Source organism: Canis lupus, chromosome X, assembly GCF_048164855.1.
Source record: "Canis lupus baileyi chromosome X, mCanLup2.hap1, whole genome shotgun sequence".
In the NCBI taxonomy this organism is placed as follows: domain Eukaryota; kingdom Metazoa; phylum Chordata; class Mammalia; order Carnivora; family Canidae; genus Canis; species Canis lupus.
This window is the reverse complement of record NC_132876.1, coordinates 84,767,712-84,785,178: the sequence shown is the minus strand read 5'-3', so window position 1 is coordinate 84,785,178 and position 17,467 is coordinate 84,767,712. Positions and strand designations below refer to the sequence as shown.

General features: G+C 43.1%; 1 protein-coding gene across 1 annotated transcript in view; it reads right to left on the bottom strand.

Moving 5' to 3' along the window:
• Nucleotides 1–17,467, bottom strand: part of SLC9A7 (solute carrier family 9 member A7) — a 148,922-nt gene that overhangs the window by 53,565 nt on the left and 77,890 nt on the right. The window contains exons 5-8 of the mRNA XM_072815820.1: nt 16,437–16,549; nt 3,497–3,602; nt 2,993–3,122; nt 318–447 (exon numbers count right to left, since the gene is read on the bottom strand). Coding sequence (XP_072671921.1) covers nt 318–447; nt 2,993–3,122; nt 3,497–3,602; nt 16,437–16,549 — 479 coding nt within the window. The remainder of the gene's footprint in view (nt 1–317; nt 448–2,992; nt 3,123–3,496; nt 3,603–16,436; nt 16,550–17,467) is intronic.

Below are 17,467 nucleotides of genomic sequence, written 5' to 3'. Positions count from 1 at the left end.
AAGTAGCAATCTAGGGGGATGGTACAAATAAGTTAATGTATTCAGTAACCTCTGCAGCTAAACATCTATTTACAGTTAGAATGAGTATTCAGAGACAGCTGGCCTTGAAACAATAAATTTCATTCTTTAAAAAATGTGTGGCTTTGGGAAACAAAATTATTCTTAAAGCAGAACATCCCCCTTGCTCAGCAATCCTTCATATGGACGCTCTGTGAGCAGTTCATCAACTCGATGCAGCGGCTCCATGAGCTCCCCTCCAGCTCCTAAAGCCCTGGATACAATGAAGGGAAGGGTGGCCCAGGCGAGTAAAAACCCACCTGTAAACCCGCAGGCTTCGGCCAACAGGAACGTGCTCCATGACATCAGGAAGAAAAGTGCGGTCTCCAGCAGGGGGAAGCAGTGCAGCTTGGTAAACTTGGTCACGTGGGCCCCCGTCAAGGAACTTGGCTCCAGGAACCAGTTATCAGGCCCACCAAGAACCACACTTGATTAGCCCAGCACCCCCCTCCTTAGGGCTATCCTTTCCTTTCAACTCTTCTTTCAAAGAAGAAAAGCTGCTGGCTAGTTTTTGAAGTAATGAAAACTAAGTTTTCTAGTAGAAAAGAGGTTAGCAAGGGCTGGGAGAGGGGAGAAAGGGAATATTGTTTCAGGGTTACATGGTTTCTGTTTGGGATGATGTAAAAGTTCTGGAAACAGACAGTGGGGATGATTTTTTAAAAATATTTTATTTATTCATGAGAGACACGGAGAGAGAGAGAGAGGCAGAGACACAGGCAGAGAGAAAAGCTGGCTCCATGCAGGGAGCCCGATGTGGGACTTGATCCCGGGGCTCCGGGATCACGCCCTGAGCTGAAGGCAGATGCTCAGCCACTGAGCCACCCAGGAATTCCACAGTGGGGATGACTGCACAAACAGTGTGGAGGTACTTCATGCCACTGAACTGTATGCTTAAAAATGCTTGAAATGGCCAATTATGTTATATGTATTCTGCCACAGTTAAAAAAATAATGTAGCATTACCAAAAACCATTTAAGCATGTACTTTATTTTTTTTTAAAGATTTATTTATTTATTTATGATAGGCATAGAGAGAAAGAGAGGCAGAGATTCAGGAGGAGGGAGAAGCAGGCTCCATGCTGGAAGCCCGATGCGGGACTCGATCTCAGGACTCCAGGATCACACCCCGGGCCAAAGGCAGGCGCCAAACCGCTGAGCCACCCAGGGATCCCCAAGCATGTACTTTAAATGGGGGAGTTATACAGTATGTGCATTTTACCTCAATAAAGCTTTCTTCAGAAACTGAATTTTTAGGATGCCTGGTGGCTCAGCAGTTGAGCGTCTGGCTTTGACTCAGGGCATGATCCTGGGGTCCCTAGATCAAATCCCACATTGGGCTCCCCACAGGTAGCCTGCTTCTCCCTATGTCTGTGTCTCTGCCTCTCTGTCTCTCATGAATAAATAAATAAAAATCTTTTTAAAAAAAAGAAATGAAAAGAAACTGAGCTTTCTAAAGCAACTGGAAATAGGGGATCCCTGGGTGGCTGGGGATCCCTGGGTGGCTCAGTGGTTTGGTGCTTGCCTTAGGCCCAGGGCATGATCCTGGGGTCCCAGGATTGGGTCCCGCATCAGGCTCCCAGCATGGAGCCTGCTTCTCCCTCTACCTGTGTCTCTGTCTCTCTGTGTCTCTCAGGAATAAATAAATAAAATCTTAAAGAAAAAACTGGAAATAGGTTTTCCGTGCTCCTTGTAATGCCCAGGGCTCTGAGGGGCACCACCTTGGCCTGAGGGGGACTGGCTGGTTAGTCCCAGCAGTGCTGGGCTCATCCTCAGCCAGGCCTGGGGACAGACAGTAGGTCAGTGAGACCCTGACCTCTGTGGGCTGCTGTGAACTTGAGTCTCTACAACAGGTGCCTCGTGAACGCATAAGAAGTGAAGAAAGAAAACGTACAAGTTTAGGGGCAGCTATGAGGTTCTCGTGTCACTCCTGGGGACCAGAGATTCCCCTTGTAACACTGCCCCTCCCCAGCGGGCCAGCATGGAACCACTTCATGAGTGCTTTCATGGGGCAGCACAAGTCCCCAGGGCATCAAAAGGACCTGTGTGGGGAGAGCAGCGAAATCTGTGCTGCCCAATATGGTAGCCACTTGCCATGTGTGGATTCTGAACACTTGAAATGTGGCCAGTCTGAACTGAGATATGCTGGAAGAGCAAAAAACGTGCCACATTTCAAAAATTTCGTATAAAAATTGCATGTATGGGATCACATTGACTGTATACGGGTTGCAGGTTGAGATGATGTGGCTGGCACCCATGGCTTCCATCACATTGCACTGGACCAGGGGATCTAAATGCCATTGCAAGAACATATGGCAAAGGACTCAGCGCACTTGTTGAGGGACTGCCTGCTCATTCCACACTTTGCTTTTATGTTGGTTGGTTGGTTTTTTAACCAAATATCATAGGATCCTTCACTTACAGAAGGCCACCTTGCAGTAATTCCCACTGATGGATGGCCCCAGGTAGTTAATGGCCACATTAGCCCCTGTGATCCGCAACAGCAGGGGGCGGTAGCACGTTGGAGGCTAAAGTACTTCCCAGCCTGCTCCCTCCTGACCATCTCTGTGGTGGTCCCTGATCCCCAGCCTCCTCTCAGCACTTTTCACCCCTCTACAACCAATGTTCTCCCCGAACTCCCATCTCCCACTGATTCACAGGAGGAAGAGAGCGCAAAGGTCAGGTACAGAGCTAAGGCTAGAATCACATTCCCAACCATTTTCTCAGCCTCTTAGCTACATAGTGTTCTGTCATGTTTCACCAAAGGGACATGTTTCAGGAGCCCCCAGACCCCAGTGGAACCATCAATTTAAGATTTGTTTCTGGAAAAAAAATCACTTATGAGAGGGAGAACGGAGACCTTGTTTTTGCAAGTGTACTAGCACACAATCATACCCAGGTGGGGGCAGAAACCACAGAAAGGATATCAGAGCAGTCACAACGCCTGTCACGGCTCCCATGGTAAAAGAGCCACTAAATATACCTAGAAAAATGCCCACTGATTTAAAAAAGGCAGCAGCATCAAAGGCATGAGTGTTCAGCCCTGCTGGCTGGTAGGCAACTATAGACCTGTGATTTAAAAAGAAGAGATTTGTAAAAAACAAAAAAAATAAAAAATAAAAAGAAGAGAGTGTTAAAACAGACTGTACTGCCTTTACACCATGGTACCTACAAAGACTGACAAACATCAGTATCTACAATCTGCCAAGCACCTCCTGTGCTGTATTCCTTTAATCCACAGCCCTCATGTTATGCTGGCATTAGCATTCAGATCACTGCCAAGTGCACAAAGCAACATCACTTTAGCAACAGAGCTGATAAACCTCATTTAGAAAAACACCCAGTTCAATCTTTAACACTTTTAAGATAAGCCTCTGAATTTAGCCCAGAAAGTTCTGGAAGCCAGAGGCTCTCTTCCCCGGGGCAGAAATACTGTTACTTACGAGGACAGGACAATGGCAACAGCATCATTTAGGACACTTTCTCCAAACAGAAGTGCATAAAGGTCCACATCTGCATGCAGTTCGTTAAATATTGCCAGTACGGTCACTAAAAATGGGCAAAAAGCATAGAAATTAGTTTCAGTTTAAGCCACTGGTGACAAATGTATAGAGGCAATTCCTACCTTTGGCGGGACAGGGTGGTTTAGGAGACAGAAAGGAAATGAAACAAAAATGACAGTCTTCCTGATCTGAATGAGGTCTGATATGAGGCTCAATTCTAATAACACCATGCAGCAACCCTGCACCTTCCACTGCAATCCTATTATACTTTGAAAATACCTCTGTTACAAGAATTTTAAAAAATCATCACAGTGAATGTGTTTTGGCTCCACTGGTGGGTCGAAATTTTTTTGAAGATAGAAACCCTATTCCCGCTACCACTGTGTTCCCAGAACCCAGCTAGGGTCAGGGCCAGAGAAGGTTTTAATAAAGGTTTGTAAAATACTGAAGGTCTTCTTTTATGACAGACCAGATATAATTCCACTTCTCACAGTCTTCACGTTTCTTAGACACTGAAAAATCAGCTCTTATTCATATGAGCAGTTCTTAAACTATTGGTCTCAGGACTCCTTTATACTCTTAAAAATTACTTTTCTGATTCCCACCAATAGCTGCTTTTAGTTTTGTGGGCCATAGCTATTGATATTTACTGTGTTAAATAAAGCAAAAAATTTAAATATTTATGCATTTAAAATTAAGAATAAACCCCATCATGTTAATGTACATTATTTTTAAAAATATTTATTTGAGAGAGAGTGAGAGTGCACAAACTGGGGAGAGGGGCAGAGGAAAAGGGAGAAGCAGACTCCCTACTGAGCAGGGAGCCTGACATGGGGCTCAATCCCAGGACCCTGAGATCATAACTTGAGCCAAAGGCAGATCTGTAACTAGCTGAGCCACCCAGGCGCCCTTTAACATACATATTTTTAATGAAAAATAATTCCATTTTCCAAAATAAAAAAAAAATAGTGGGAAGGGAGCCACTGTTTTTTTCTTTTAATTTCTTTTTATTGGAGTTCAATTTGCCAACATACAGCATAACACCCAGTGCTCATCCCATCAAGTGCCCCCCTCAGTGCCCATCACCCAGTCACCCCAACCCCCCGGCCACCTCCCTTTCCACCACCCCTAGTTCATTTCCCAGAGTTAGGAGTCTCTCATGTTCTGTCTCCGATATTTCCCACTCATTTTCTCTCCTTTCCCCTTTATTCCCTTTCACTATTTTTATATTCCCCAAATGAATGGGACCATATAATGTTTGTCTTTTTCTGATTGACTTATTTCACTCAGCATAATACCCTCCAGGTCGCTCCACATCGAAGCAAATGGTGGGTATTTGTCATTTCTAATGGCTGAGTAATATTCCATTGTATACATAGACCACATCTTCTTTATCCATTCATCTTTCGATGGACACCGAGGCTCCTTCCACAGGTTGGCTATTGTGGACATTGCTCCTATAAATATTGGGGTGCAGGTGTCCTGGCATTTCACTGTATCTGTATCTTTATCTTTGGGGTAAATCCCCATCAGTGCAATTGCTGGGTCGTAGGGCAGATCTATTTTTAACACTTTGAGGAACCTCCACACAGTTTTCCAGAGTGGCTGCACCAGTTCACATTCCCACCAACAGGGCAAGAGGGTTCCCCTTTCTCTGCATCCTCTCCAACATTTGTGGTTTCCTGCCTTGTTAATTTTCCCCATTCTCACTGGTGTGAGGTGGTATCTCATTGTGGTTTTGATTTGTATTTCCCTGATGGCAAGTGATGCGGAGCATTTTCCCATGTGCTTGTTGGCCATGTCGATGTCTTCCTCTAGGAGATTTCTGTTCATGTCTTTTGCCCATTTCATGATTGGATTGTTTGTTTCTTTGCTGTTGAGTTTCATAAGTTCTTTATAGATCTTGGATACTAGCCCTTTATCTGATATGTCATTTGCAAATATCTTCTCCCATTCTGTAGGTTTTCTTTTAGTTTTGTTGACTGTTTCTTTTGCTGTGCAGAAGCTTTTTATCTTGATGAAGTCCCAATAATTCATTTTTGCTTTTGTTTCTCTTGCCTTCATGGATTATCTTGCAAGAAGTTGCTGTGGCCAAGTTCAAAAAGGGTGTTGCCTGTGTTCTCCTCTAGGATTTTGATGGAATCTTGTCTCACATTTAGATCTTTCAGCCATTTTGAGTTTATCTTTGTGTCTGGTGTAAGAGAATGGTCTAGTTTCATTCTTCTGCATGTGGATGTCCAATTTTCCCAGCACCATTTATTGAAGAGACTGTCTTTTTTCCAGGGGATAGTCTTTCCTGCTTTGTCAAATATTAGTTGACCATAGAGTTGAGGGTCCACTTCTGGATTCTCTATTCTGTTCCATTGATCTATGTGTCTGTTTTTGTGCCAGTAGCACACTGTCTTGATGATCACAGCTTTGTAGTACAACCTGAAATCCAGCATTGTGATGCCCCCAGCTATGGTTTTCTTTTTTTAATATTCCCCTGGCTATTCGGGGTCTTTTCTGATTCCACACAAATCTTAAGATGATTTGTTCCCACTCTCTGAAGAAACTCCATGGTATTTTGATAGGGATTGCATTAAATGTGTAAATTGCCCTGGGTAGCATTGACATTTTCACAATATTAATTCTTCCAATCCATGAACATGGAATATTTTTCCATCTCTTTGTGTCTTCCTCCATTTCTTTCAGAAGTGTTCTGTAGTTTTTAGGGTATAGATCCTTTCCTTCTTTGGTTAGGTTTATTCCTAGGTATCTTATGCTTTTGGGTGCAATTGTAAATGGGATTGATTCCTTAATTTCTCTTTCTTCAGTCTCATTGTTAGTGTATAGAAATGCCACTGACTTCTGGGCATTGATTTTGTATCCTGCCACACTGCCGAATTGCTGTATGAGTTCTAGCAATCTTGGGGTGGAGTCTTTTGGGTTTTCTATGTACAGGATCATGTCATCTGTGAAGAGGGAGAGTTTGACTTCTTCTTTGCCAATTTGAATGCCTTTTATTTCTTTTTGTTGCCTGATTGCTGAAGCTAGGATTTCTAGTACTATGTTGAAAAGCAGTGGTGAGAGTAGACATCCCTGTCTTGTTCCTGATCTTAGGGGAAAGGCTGAAGGGAGCCATTGTTTCACAGTTTTTCAAACTCTTTAATATCTAGATTAATGGAAGACAGATGGTTCTCTTATCTGCTTCTGTATTCGACCAACCAGATAGTATCACATGTTATGCAGCCTCTGGAAAACTCCACTCTACTGCACACTCATGAAAAAAATTTAAGTAAAAAACACAAATAATGGAGGCGCCTAGGTGACTCAGTTGGTTGAGTGTCCCACTCTTGGTTTTGGCTCTGGTCTTGATCTCATGGGTCCTGAGACTAAGCCCCACATCTGGCTCTGTGCTCAGTGGGAGTCTGCTCTGATATTCTCTCCCTCTGCCCCTTCCCCCACTCAGACACATGTTCTCTCTCAAAAATAAATCTTTAAAAACAGACAAATAATGTATTACTATTATTATTAAATCAGTTCAGACCTTAATGCCCCTGAAAGCATTTTGGTGTTTCTCAACTTCAGTACTAGTTTAGGCCAGATAATTGTGGGTGGCTGTCCTGCAAGGTAGGATGTTCAGCAGCATTCTTGGCTTCTACCCACTAGATATGAGTAGCATTGCACACTCCTCACCAATTGTAACTACCAAAAATATCTCCAGGCATTGCCAAATGTCTCCTGAGGGGCAAAGTCACCCACCCGCCTCGTGAAGAACCACTGTTGTAGATATATACATGTGTGCAGGCTCCTCTCTACGCTCACACCCAACTACCCTCTGCTTTGTTTGTTTCTACTATAAGGACTTTAAAAACTTGCCTCTCCAACTCCTCCTGCAGTGAGTGTCACCTCTTCCTGCCTGGAGGAGAGTGGAGAGGCTGGATGTAGCATAGTCATCTTGTCTCCACCGGGCAGCTAAAGTGTATCTGAAACACAAGGGCAGGGCACTAGAAGAACGGAGTGCCCAGACACCTGATTGTAGCAGGAGCCATGGCACCGGCTGAGGGCCATTAGCTAAGATAGACAGCTGTCTAAGTTCCTACTGGCCAGGCTGTTCTGCTGTTGCAACCAAAAGCATTACTAACAGACACAATTAGAAAACAGAACCAAACAAATATTTACCTTTGTGAGTTACTACAAGCTAACCACTCTTGTAGCCATCACCCAGTTTTGGAAATGGAATTTTGCCAGCCCCCTTGGAAGCTCACTTATATGTTCCATTCTAATTCCAAGCCCCTTCCTTCACCCAAATGTAACCACCAATCTGATTTTATAGTAATCTTCTTTTTCTTGCATTTCCTTATAGTTTGATCACCTGCTGTATACTCCCTGACACTACTGCTTGATTTTATCCATTTTTACATTTACTTTTTGAAATTTTTTTTATATTTTATTTACTGCCTGGGTTCCTCGACTTGTTCCTTTCTATGAACACTTTCCATAATGCCTAGTGTTTACTCCTCTTATTTCTGAATTTTCCAATCATGATGTATACAGTTCTTTCATAACTTCTATCATTTTCTGAATTTCCTTTTTTTAACATTTTATTTATTTATTTATTGAGAGAGGGGGAAAGCACTGGGGGGAGGGGAGAAGACCAGAGGGAAAGGGACAAGCAGACTCCTGCACTGAATGTGGAGCCTTATGCAGGGTTTGATGCTACCACCCTGAGATCATGACCCCAAGATCACCACCCATGCAAAAACCAAGAAAAAAAAAAAGAAACCAAGAGTCCAGTACTCAACTGACTGAGCCACCCAGGTACCCCTTTAATTTCCTTTAGCTTTCATTGGAATATTAGTAATATTCTGCTTTGGTGCCCTATTTTGCTGATATTACTTAATTAACTGCAACTTTCCTATGCTATTCAGAAGGGCTATCCTCATGGTTTCTTAAACTTTGCATGAAGTCCGATCTCAACCTATTGCTGCTGCTCATTTTAAGTGAGGTGGGTAGGGGGAAGACCTAGATCAGCTTTCCTCCGTTTCATGACTCTAAGGCTCCCTCTGCTGGTTTTACATTGAAGTACTGAAAATGTGGCGCCACCTCCTTCATGCTCAAGAAATCTACATCCTCTGGTCTCTTCCTCCCCTGGTATCTGAGTCTGCTTTCTCCTTTAATGCCCTGTCACGCAGGGCCTGTGGTCCTTAGCAGTTCCTTCTTATGAAGTGGCTTTGTCCTTCCAGAGAGATTTTCACGGGATATTTTTTGAGAGCCATGAGGGCTCAGGTCATTTCTGCGGCCTCAAATCTCCTCTGGTGTCCTTGCTGTCACTCATAGATTGGAGCCTGTAAAGTGCCTCCCAGCCTTAACTGTTGTTATCCAGATGTGCCTACAAAGTTCTTTACTTCAAGGGGGGATTCCTCCCCCTTTGAGTGTAGGAAAGTTTGCTGGCAGTCAAAATGATCAGCAGCCACCTCTCTTCCGCGCTGCTTCCTCCTGCACTGCTGCAGTCCCTACCCCTAAGTCTCACTGCTGCTGGTGGCTTGACCCCAGCAGATAATATTTGGGGATTTGTGGGTACTCTGCCAACTAGCTCTCTCTCTGTGTTTTCTCTCTTGCTGTCCTGCTTTTTCCATTTCAATTCAGGATTAAGGAAGATTCCAAAGTTACACTGTTCCCATCATGCTCTCCCTTTTCAAAAAGTTTAATTCACTTATTGAGAGTGAGCAAAGAACAATTTGGATAGGAAAGTGTTGACTCTATCATGAGGCTGCTCCCGGTAATTATACATGTACATGCTCAAATTACTCTAAGCATTAGGACACTAACCAGACATCAACAGGGGGCACTGCCCATAGCCATAGTTGCTGGAGGACATGTCATCTTCATAACAGGACACAAAGTCAATCTTTTTCATCTACCTTTAAATACACTTTATCAGGTAACACAACAGGAAAAACCTTTAGGGATTTGGCTAAAAAGAATTCTTATTTTCTGGATTGCTTATTACATGAACAATATCTGTGGCTCCTTCCAGAAAACCTGTGGTGGTTAATTTTATGTGTCAACTTGACTAGGGCTATGGGGGCCTAAGATATTTGATCAAACATTGTTCTGGGTTTGTCTATGAGGTTTTGTATGGGATTAACATTTGAATCCGAAGACTCAGTAAAGTAGGTGTCCCTCCCCAATGTCAGTGAGACTCATCCAGTCAGCTGAAGGCAGAGTAAGAAGACTTCACTCTTACTGCCTGCCTTTCAAATGGGACAATAGTCTTCTCCTGCCTGTGGACCCAGACTCGAACTACACTGTTGGCTTTCCTGGTTTTCAGGCCTTTGGGCAGCAGATCTTAGGACTTCTCAACCTCCATAATTACATGAGCCAATTCTTTATCATCACTCAATTTCTTTTCTTACTCTCTCTCTCTCTCTCTACACACACACACACCTATTTCTGTTTCTCTGAAGAACTCTAATACAAAACCTTAATTCTAATAGTTTATCATTATGTGACTAAAGAATTATCTTCCTTTGGGGCACCTGGGTGGCTCAGTTGGTTAAGCATCTGACTTTGGCTCAGGTCATGATCTCAAGGGTCCTGGCATCAAGCTCCACTCAGCAGGGAGTTTGCTTCTCCCTCTACTCCTCCCCTTGCTTGTGCTTACATGCTCAGTTTCTCAAATAAATAATAAATAAAATCTTAAAAAAGAATTATCTTGTTTTAACCCAATGTTGATGAAAAAGTAATAATGCTAATAACAACAACAATTACTAAGGACTTAAACATGAAGCAGGCACTATGCTAAACATTTTCCAATCTTATTCAGTCCTCATAAAACCTGAGGTGGGTAGTACTATCGTTTCCCCTGATTCAGAGATGAGAAAACAGGCCCTGTCTGATGGGCTGCTTTCTGCTGCAACATCAAAACTCCTAAAATCTGAGTGGTTGAACCCAAGAGAAGTTTTATCCATTACTCATGACACGTCCACTGGGGGTGAGCACCGGAGGCCTCTGGTCACATCAGTCACCCAGGGATTCAAGGCTGGTGGAGGCTAATCTCAATGAACAGAGCACAGGGCTGGCAGCCTAGGAGACCTGAAGCCCAGGACTTTATCAGTCAGGGTCATGGTAGGAAAGAGACAGCACCCTTAAACTCAGCAATCTGAGAAGTATTTAATGAAGACATTGTTTATAGAAATGTGGGCAGAATATGGAAAAACCGCAAGAGAGAGGACAGTATATGTCACTGAAAACAGAGACCATCCTATGCCATCTCTAGGCCCAGAGGGTTCAGAGAAGGTGTGACTGCCTGAACCAGGAACTGCATTGTGAGGGTCACCTGACAGGATCTGTGTCCTAAGGACACAGCCAAGACCCTGCATCTCCATTCTCCTTCCAGTCTCCCACTGGTGTTCTCCTGTAGACAAATCCAATGGGAAACCAGAAGACAAAGGAACCTTTGAAATCTTCCATATAGATCAGCCTCCTGGTACCCAAAGAAGGGCAGAGAAGGGTGGTGAGTAAATCTGGAGGGGAAAACAGACACCATCCCACATAGCCACCAACAGCCTATGAAAACTTAGCACATAGCAAAGTCCAAAGACTTAGTGAAGTAGGGGTTTGAGCTCAATGATTTTCAGGAGCCATCCCCTCTTTTAGCATTTAATATTCAGTCTATATCTAAATTTTCCCATTTGTCCCATAAAATGATTTTTCTAACTAGAATTCAGTCAAGATTTTCTCATTGTAGTTGATTTTCTTTTTAGTCTCTTTTAATCTAGAAAAGCTCCTTCCTCTATTCCTTTCTTATGATACTGACATTTCTTTGAGAAGATCAGATCATTTCCTTGTAGAATGACCTGTCTTCTAGAGTTATGATTGTTTCTTTGTGCTTTTAACTTGTCCCTTTGTTCACTGTATACCTTGTAAACTGGAAGTTATACTTTATTTTTTCAATTTTTCCCAATTCAAATCCAACTAATTAACATATAGTGTATCACCCAGTTACTCCATTCCCCCATCCCCGCTCCTCTGGCAACCCTCAGTTTGTTTCCTATGATTAAAAGTCTCTTATGGTTTGTCTCCCTCTCTGATTTCATCTTGTTGTATTTTTCCCTCCCTTCCCCTATGATCCTCTGTTTTATTTCTTAAATTCCAAATAGGAGTGAGATCATATGGTAGTTGTCTTTCTCTGATTGACTTATTTCACTCAGCATAATATCCTCTAGTTCTATCCACGCTGCTGCAAATGGCAAGATTTCATGTTTTTGACGGCTAATATTCCATTGTATGTATATACCACATCTTTATCCATCTGTTGGACATCTGGCCTCTTTCCATAATTTGGTCAAGAGTCCTTTTGACTTGCAACACTGTTTTCCTAAAATCCTACAGTTACCAGTAGTAAAATGAGACAAAACAAAACAACATATAGCTAACTCACTTACCCATGACAATAAAAGCTAGCTTGCATAGTTAATACTAATAACAATGAACACTTACATGGCCCTGCTCTGAATTTGACTGATCTGATTTTCAATTTCTCATTCTCCCTGCCCATCACTTTATAAAACAAGGCAGAAACCCTTGTGTGCCCCTCCTAAGCAAGCCTATGCCTGAGCAAGAGGAGTGGTGTGGGTGTGGACAACTAGAAGATGACAGAGCGGGTGACAGATTGGGTGAGTGGCTTTTCCAGGTGAAGAGTAAAGACTGCTCACCCCCCACAGTGGGACCCTTGAAATTAGAGTGAACAGGGTCACAAGGGCTGTTGCTAACTGAACATGGACTAAGAAATTACAATTCATTGACTGAAGACCTCTGGTACTGGCATCTAAAGAGGAGTGAGAAAAATAAAGTAGCAGGTGCAGGAAGAAGGAAAATTCAAGAACCCAAATTTGTTCATTCGATGAATGAACTTCACCTGAACGCTTCATCTGTATATTAAAGAGCACTTAGCACTTGCAAACACTCAGTACAAAGTGGTTAAGTATCGTATACAAAATGGGCCTGACTCAAGAGCTGTGGCAGCAAGTAAGTAAAAGAGTCAGGGAAGAATGGGTAGGCAGGTGGCATATTGGAACTGAGTGTCAATGGATAAGCAAGAGCCTGAACAGTCTGGGTGATGCAACTAGAGAATTACTCTCTCCGAGACTGATCACAAATTTTGCAGACCAATCACTCGAGGGGTGTACAGGTGACAGAATTAAAATGAGAGAGATCACTTCATAAGCGTTCATAGAAAGGAATGAGTGCTTACTTTCTCTGGTAGCTGCTAGAGATGTGCTCCGGGTTGGAAACGTACATTTTCCTTTGCTGAGCTGTGGGTCTCTCTGAAGTAACAGTCCACAAGGATGGCACATGGCACCCTTGACGCACAGCCACAGAAGGGAGATGGCTTTGGGTCACAGAGCCACCCACACCGCCCCATGTGTATGGTGTCCCCTTCAACGGGAAGACCAAAGACTGGTGTCTTGAGCCAAATGCGGTGTCATCAGGGACAAGGACTCTGATTCCTTCATATCAATCAATACCACTACATATCCTGATACTAGAATTGTTGGATGCACCAGGCACAAGAAGTCTATTTGATCTCATGGTCCCTTCTAACTCTACACTTAAGTTTTTATCTCTTTTATGGCCCATGTTTTCAAACGACAGATTTTTAGGAAACTGGTGAAAGACTTTTAATCTGCAAAAACAGTCGACATTTCAGAAAGATTTCCATTAAAAAGCAGTTAAAGTTAATGTCCTGGTGTTTAATAAGTTTTAACTTTCAATTTTCTAGAACTTTCATTTATATAAAACCCTTACTCTGCCAATCTCCACAGGCCAAATAACAACGGTGTATCGTGGTGATGCCTTCTGTTAATTTCTACCACAGCAAGGACACATTAAATTGAAGTAAACAATTAGGAAGATAATCTGAAAAAATAAGCCTTTCTATCCAATTAAATGAAGCAACACCTCAATAGGTCAGAAAACAACACTGGTAATCTTTTTTTAAGATTATTTATTCATTTATGGGGGGGGGAGACTTCCTGCTGAGCAGGGAGCCCAATGTGGGGCTTGATCCCAGGACCCTGAGATCATGACTTGAGCCAAAGGCAGAAGCTGCTTAACCAACTGAGCCACCCAGGCGCCCAGTGATCCTTATGTTACACTAACCTCCCTTTGCTTATTGGTGGTACTAGTGTAAGAAGTTAGTGATAAAATTACAGATGGGGGGTGCCTGGGTGGCTCAGTCAGTTAGGTGTCTGATTCTTGGTTTCAGCTCAGGTCATGATCTCAGGGTCATCAGATTGAGCCTCACATCAGGCTCCACACTTAGTGGGGAGTCTGCTTGAGATTCTCTCTCTCTTCCTCTCCCTCTCCCTCTGCCCCTCCCCCACTCTCTCTCTTAATAAATCGTTTTTAAAAAGTTACAGATGAGTATAGTTAGTAATATATTTTCAGAGAGACTAGACACCTTTCCTAGACTTATGCAGAATCTTTTTCTCAACAGACACATACTTGGAGATAGTCACAGACACTGTAGTATGAAAATAATAAAGCTACTTTTGGGAGTGCTCTTTAGAAACATGCTTGAATTAAGTTATGACCTGTTATTTATTTTTTAAGAAAACATGGGGTGGTGGGTGCCTGGATGGCTCAGTTGGTTAATATCTGACTCTTGATTTTGGCTTGGGTCATGATCTTAGGGTCCTGGGATCAAGCCCTGCATCGGGCTCCATACTCAGTGGGTAATCTACTTGAGGACTAACTCTCTCCCTCTTCCCCTGTGTGTGTGCGCGCGCTCTCTCTCTCTCTCTCTTAAATAAGTAAATAAATAAATATTAAAAAAAAACAGGGTGGGGGGATGTCTCGCTGACTCAAAGACCATGTGACTCTTGATCTTGGGGTCATGAGTTTGAACTCCATGTTGGGTATAGAGATTACTTAAAAAAATAAATAAATAAACTTAAAAAAAACTGAATAGCAAAAAACAAAGAAATCTCTGCCTGAGCCAGATGTGGCTAGAGACCAACATGATTAGCAGATGCTGTGGTCAGTGCTTTACATGTGTTAGTTCATTTAATGTTCTCAATAGTCCTGGGACATAGGTATCATTATTCCTACTTCATGAAGGAGGAAATCGACATGGAGGAGAGAAAGTGTGCCCAGGCCACCTGGTCAGTGAGAGGCAGGGCTCAGACTTCCACCTACAACTCCACATCCCACACTCTTTTTCCAAAACCAGGGTACTTCAACCAGCCATGTCTTTGATACCAGTTTATTTAGCGTTTGGGCTACATTATGGGGGTAAGAGAGGTCAATGGCTTTTGGGACAGCAATAGTTTCAGAATCACACAACTGTCTAGGGCTGGGCCATCCAATAGGGTAGCTACCAGGCACATGCAGCTATTAAAATTTATATTACTGATCATAAAATAAGATTTTCAAGTCAGTTCTTCAGTTGCACTACCTCTCATTTCGAGAACTCAGTAGCCACATGTGGCTACTGGCTACCTGACTCTGGGCATGGAACAGAGCACATTTGGGTCATCGCACTGATCTAGAGGACTCCTATGAGGCATGGCACAATTGTGTGGTGGAGGGAATCTTAGTATCTTTGAAAAATCATTACTATCCAGAGTGTTAGAGGGCATCAGAAACATTGAGAAGACTTTTCCACTTCCACTACTGGGACAGCACCAATTCTTTCTCCATAAGTTCCTTGCCTACAATGTCCTCTCAGTGGCTGACACCAGATGGAAGAAATAGCTTTAACTACCTGATGTGAACTGATTTAATTATAGGTTCCAACTGGGAGAAGGGAGGTTCTTTTGTTTGTTCGTTCTTGAGCTGCAGAGCAGGGTGGGGGGCATATAATAATTCCACCTTTTAAAAAAAAAAGATTTAATTTATTTATTCATGAGAGACACACAGAGAGAGGCAGAGACATAGGCAGAGGGAGAAATAGGCTCCCCATGGGGAGCCCGATGCAGGACTCGATCCCAGGACGCTGGGACCACACCTTGAGCCAAAGGCAGACGCTCAACCACTGAGCCACTCAGGCGTCCCAATAATTCCACTTTTAAGAATTGGTTCCACTAACAATCGGGAAAGTACAAAGTAAGAGATTAATGAATAGGAACCAGGTCACAGTGTGCTGTCATGCAGGAACGCTGAACAAAAAGGAGTTTACAAAGGACATTACATTCGCTGCAGGTACTGGCATGCATTTCCACTATGAAAATTTTTTATAAAATGATATTGTTTCCTAAATGAAGGCAAAAAGTACAACACCGAGGAAGAGGGCAGTTAAAGTGTAAAAATTATGGCCAAAGTAGACATTCTAAAATGAAAGACAGGTGCGCCTGGGTGGCTCAGTCAGTTATGCATCTGCCTTTGGTTTGGGTCATGATCCCGGGGTCCTCGGACCAAGACCTGCATCAGGCTGACTGCCCAGTGGGGAGTTTGCTTTTCCCTCTCCCTCTGCCCCTCCCTCCCACTCATGCTCTCCCTCTCTCTCAAATAAATAAAATCTTAATAATAATACAAGCAAAAGGGAAATGCACACCCTTCTTAGAAAAGCCATCTGTTAGGGGATCCCTGGGTGGCTCAGCGGTTTGGCGCCTGCCTTCGGCCCAGGGCGCGATCCTGGAGTCCCGGGATCGAGTCCCGCGTCAGGCTCCCAGCATGGAGCCTGCTTCTCCTTCTGCCTGTGTCTCTGCCTCTCTCTCTCTCTATGTCTATCAGGAATAAATAAAAAATAAATAAAATTAAAAAAAAAAAAAAAAAGAAAAGCCATCTGTTAGACCACTTCCTGGTACCTCCACAGTCTCCCTACTGCAACCAAAGTTAATGGTTGCTCTGAATGTTTGGAGATTTAAATAATGGAATAGCACGATGATACCTGGGTCAGTGGCCGAGATAATTGCTCCAAAAAAGAGACAATCTGTGTAGTAAAATTTATCCGAGAGCTGTCCCACAATCTTCATGAGCTTCACCACGCCATACATAAGATTTCTGTAAGAAGGGAAGGTAAACTATGTCAGAAGGGGAAATGAAAACCCTCCTAACTGAGTAACCTGGCCAATGTGCAAGCAAAGTAGCACTAGCATACGATACCTCGAAGGTGGCTTATAAAAACCTTAGGTGGCTGTTGTGGTTGGACACTCACCAGGAACACATGCAAATAAGACTTTGGCACCAAGTAATAGTTTGCAGTGGACATCATCTTGCTGAAACATCTCAACACTATTCCATTCCTTAAAGCTGTGCTTGCTGACAACTATTAAGTATGGTCCTCGATTAGCAACAACTTTAAGGCACCCAAAGCAGCTGGTAATAGAGGAGAAAGAAAGGGAAAGAATGCTTCATAGTGTGTAATCAATTGCTATAAAACTGACAGGATTCTCAGGCAGTGTGTTTAAAGTTGTGGAAATGAGTGTGCTGGATGAGCTGGAGAGAAAAAAAAAAAGGATGGGTAGGCCCCAAAGGTGCAGGTGACCAATCTTCTCTGCCAAGAATTATTTCAAAAAAGGGAACAGAAGCAAAACTCTCTAAACATCCTAGTAAAATATCAGGGTACTCCAGCGACATATCTGGCTTCTCATTCTCTGCATGGGTTAGGGCAGGCCAGCGGCAGCCCTTCTGATGCTTCTTATGCTGCATAGGATGTGGCACAGTCCAAGATAGACTACCAAGTTAAATATTTTGACTTGGCCGGAGCACGTTTCCTACAGGACAGCTTACAAAATGGGAGGAGTGAGGGGTGTTAAAAGGCCTAGTACGCGTTACTAAAGGGTGTGTGTGTGTGTGTGTCGGCAGCAGCTGTAGGGGTTAGGAGAATAAAAATAACCACAGAATAGACTCATTGTACCCCACAGCTAACACTCTAATAATAATATTCTTGCCGGTAGGGACCATGCCATGGCTTACATT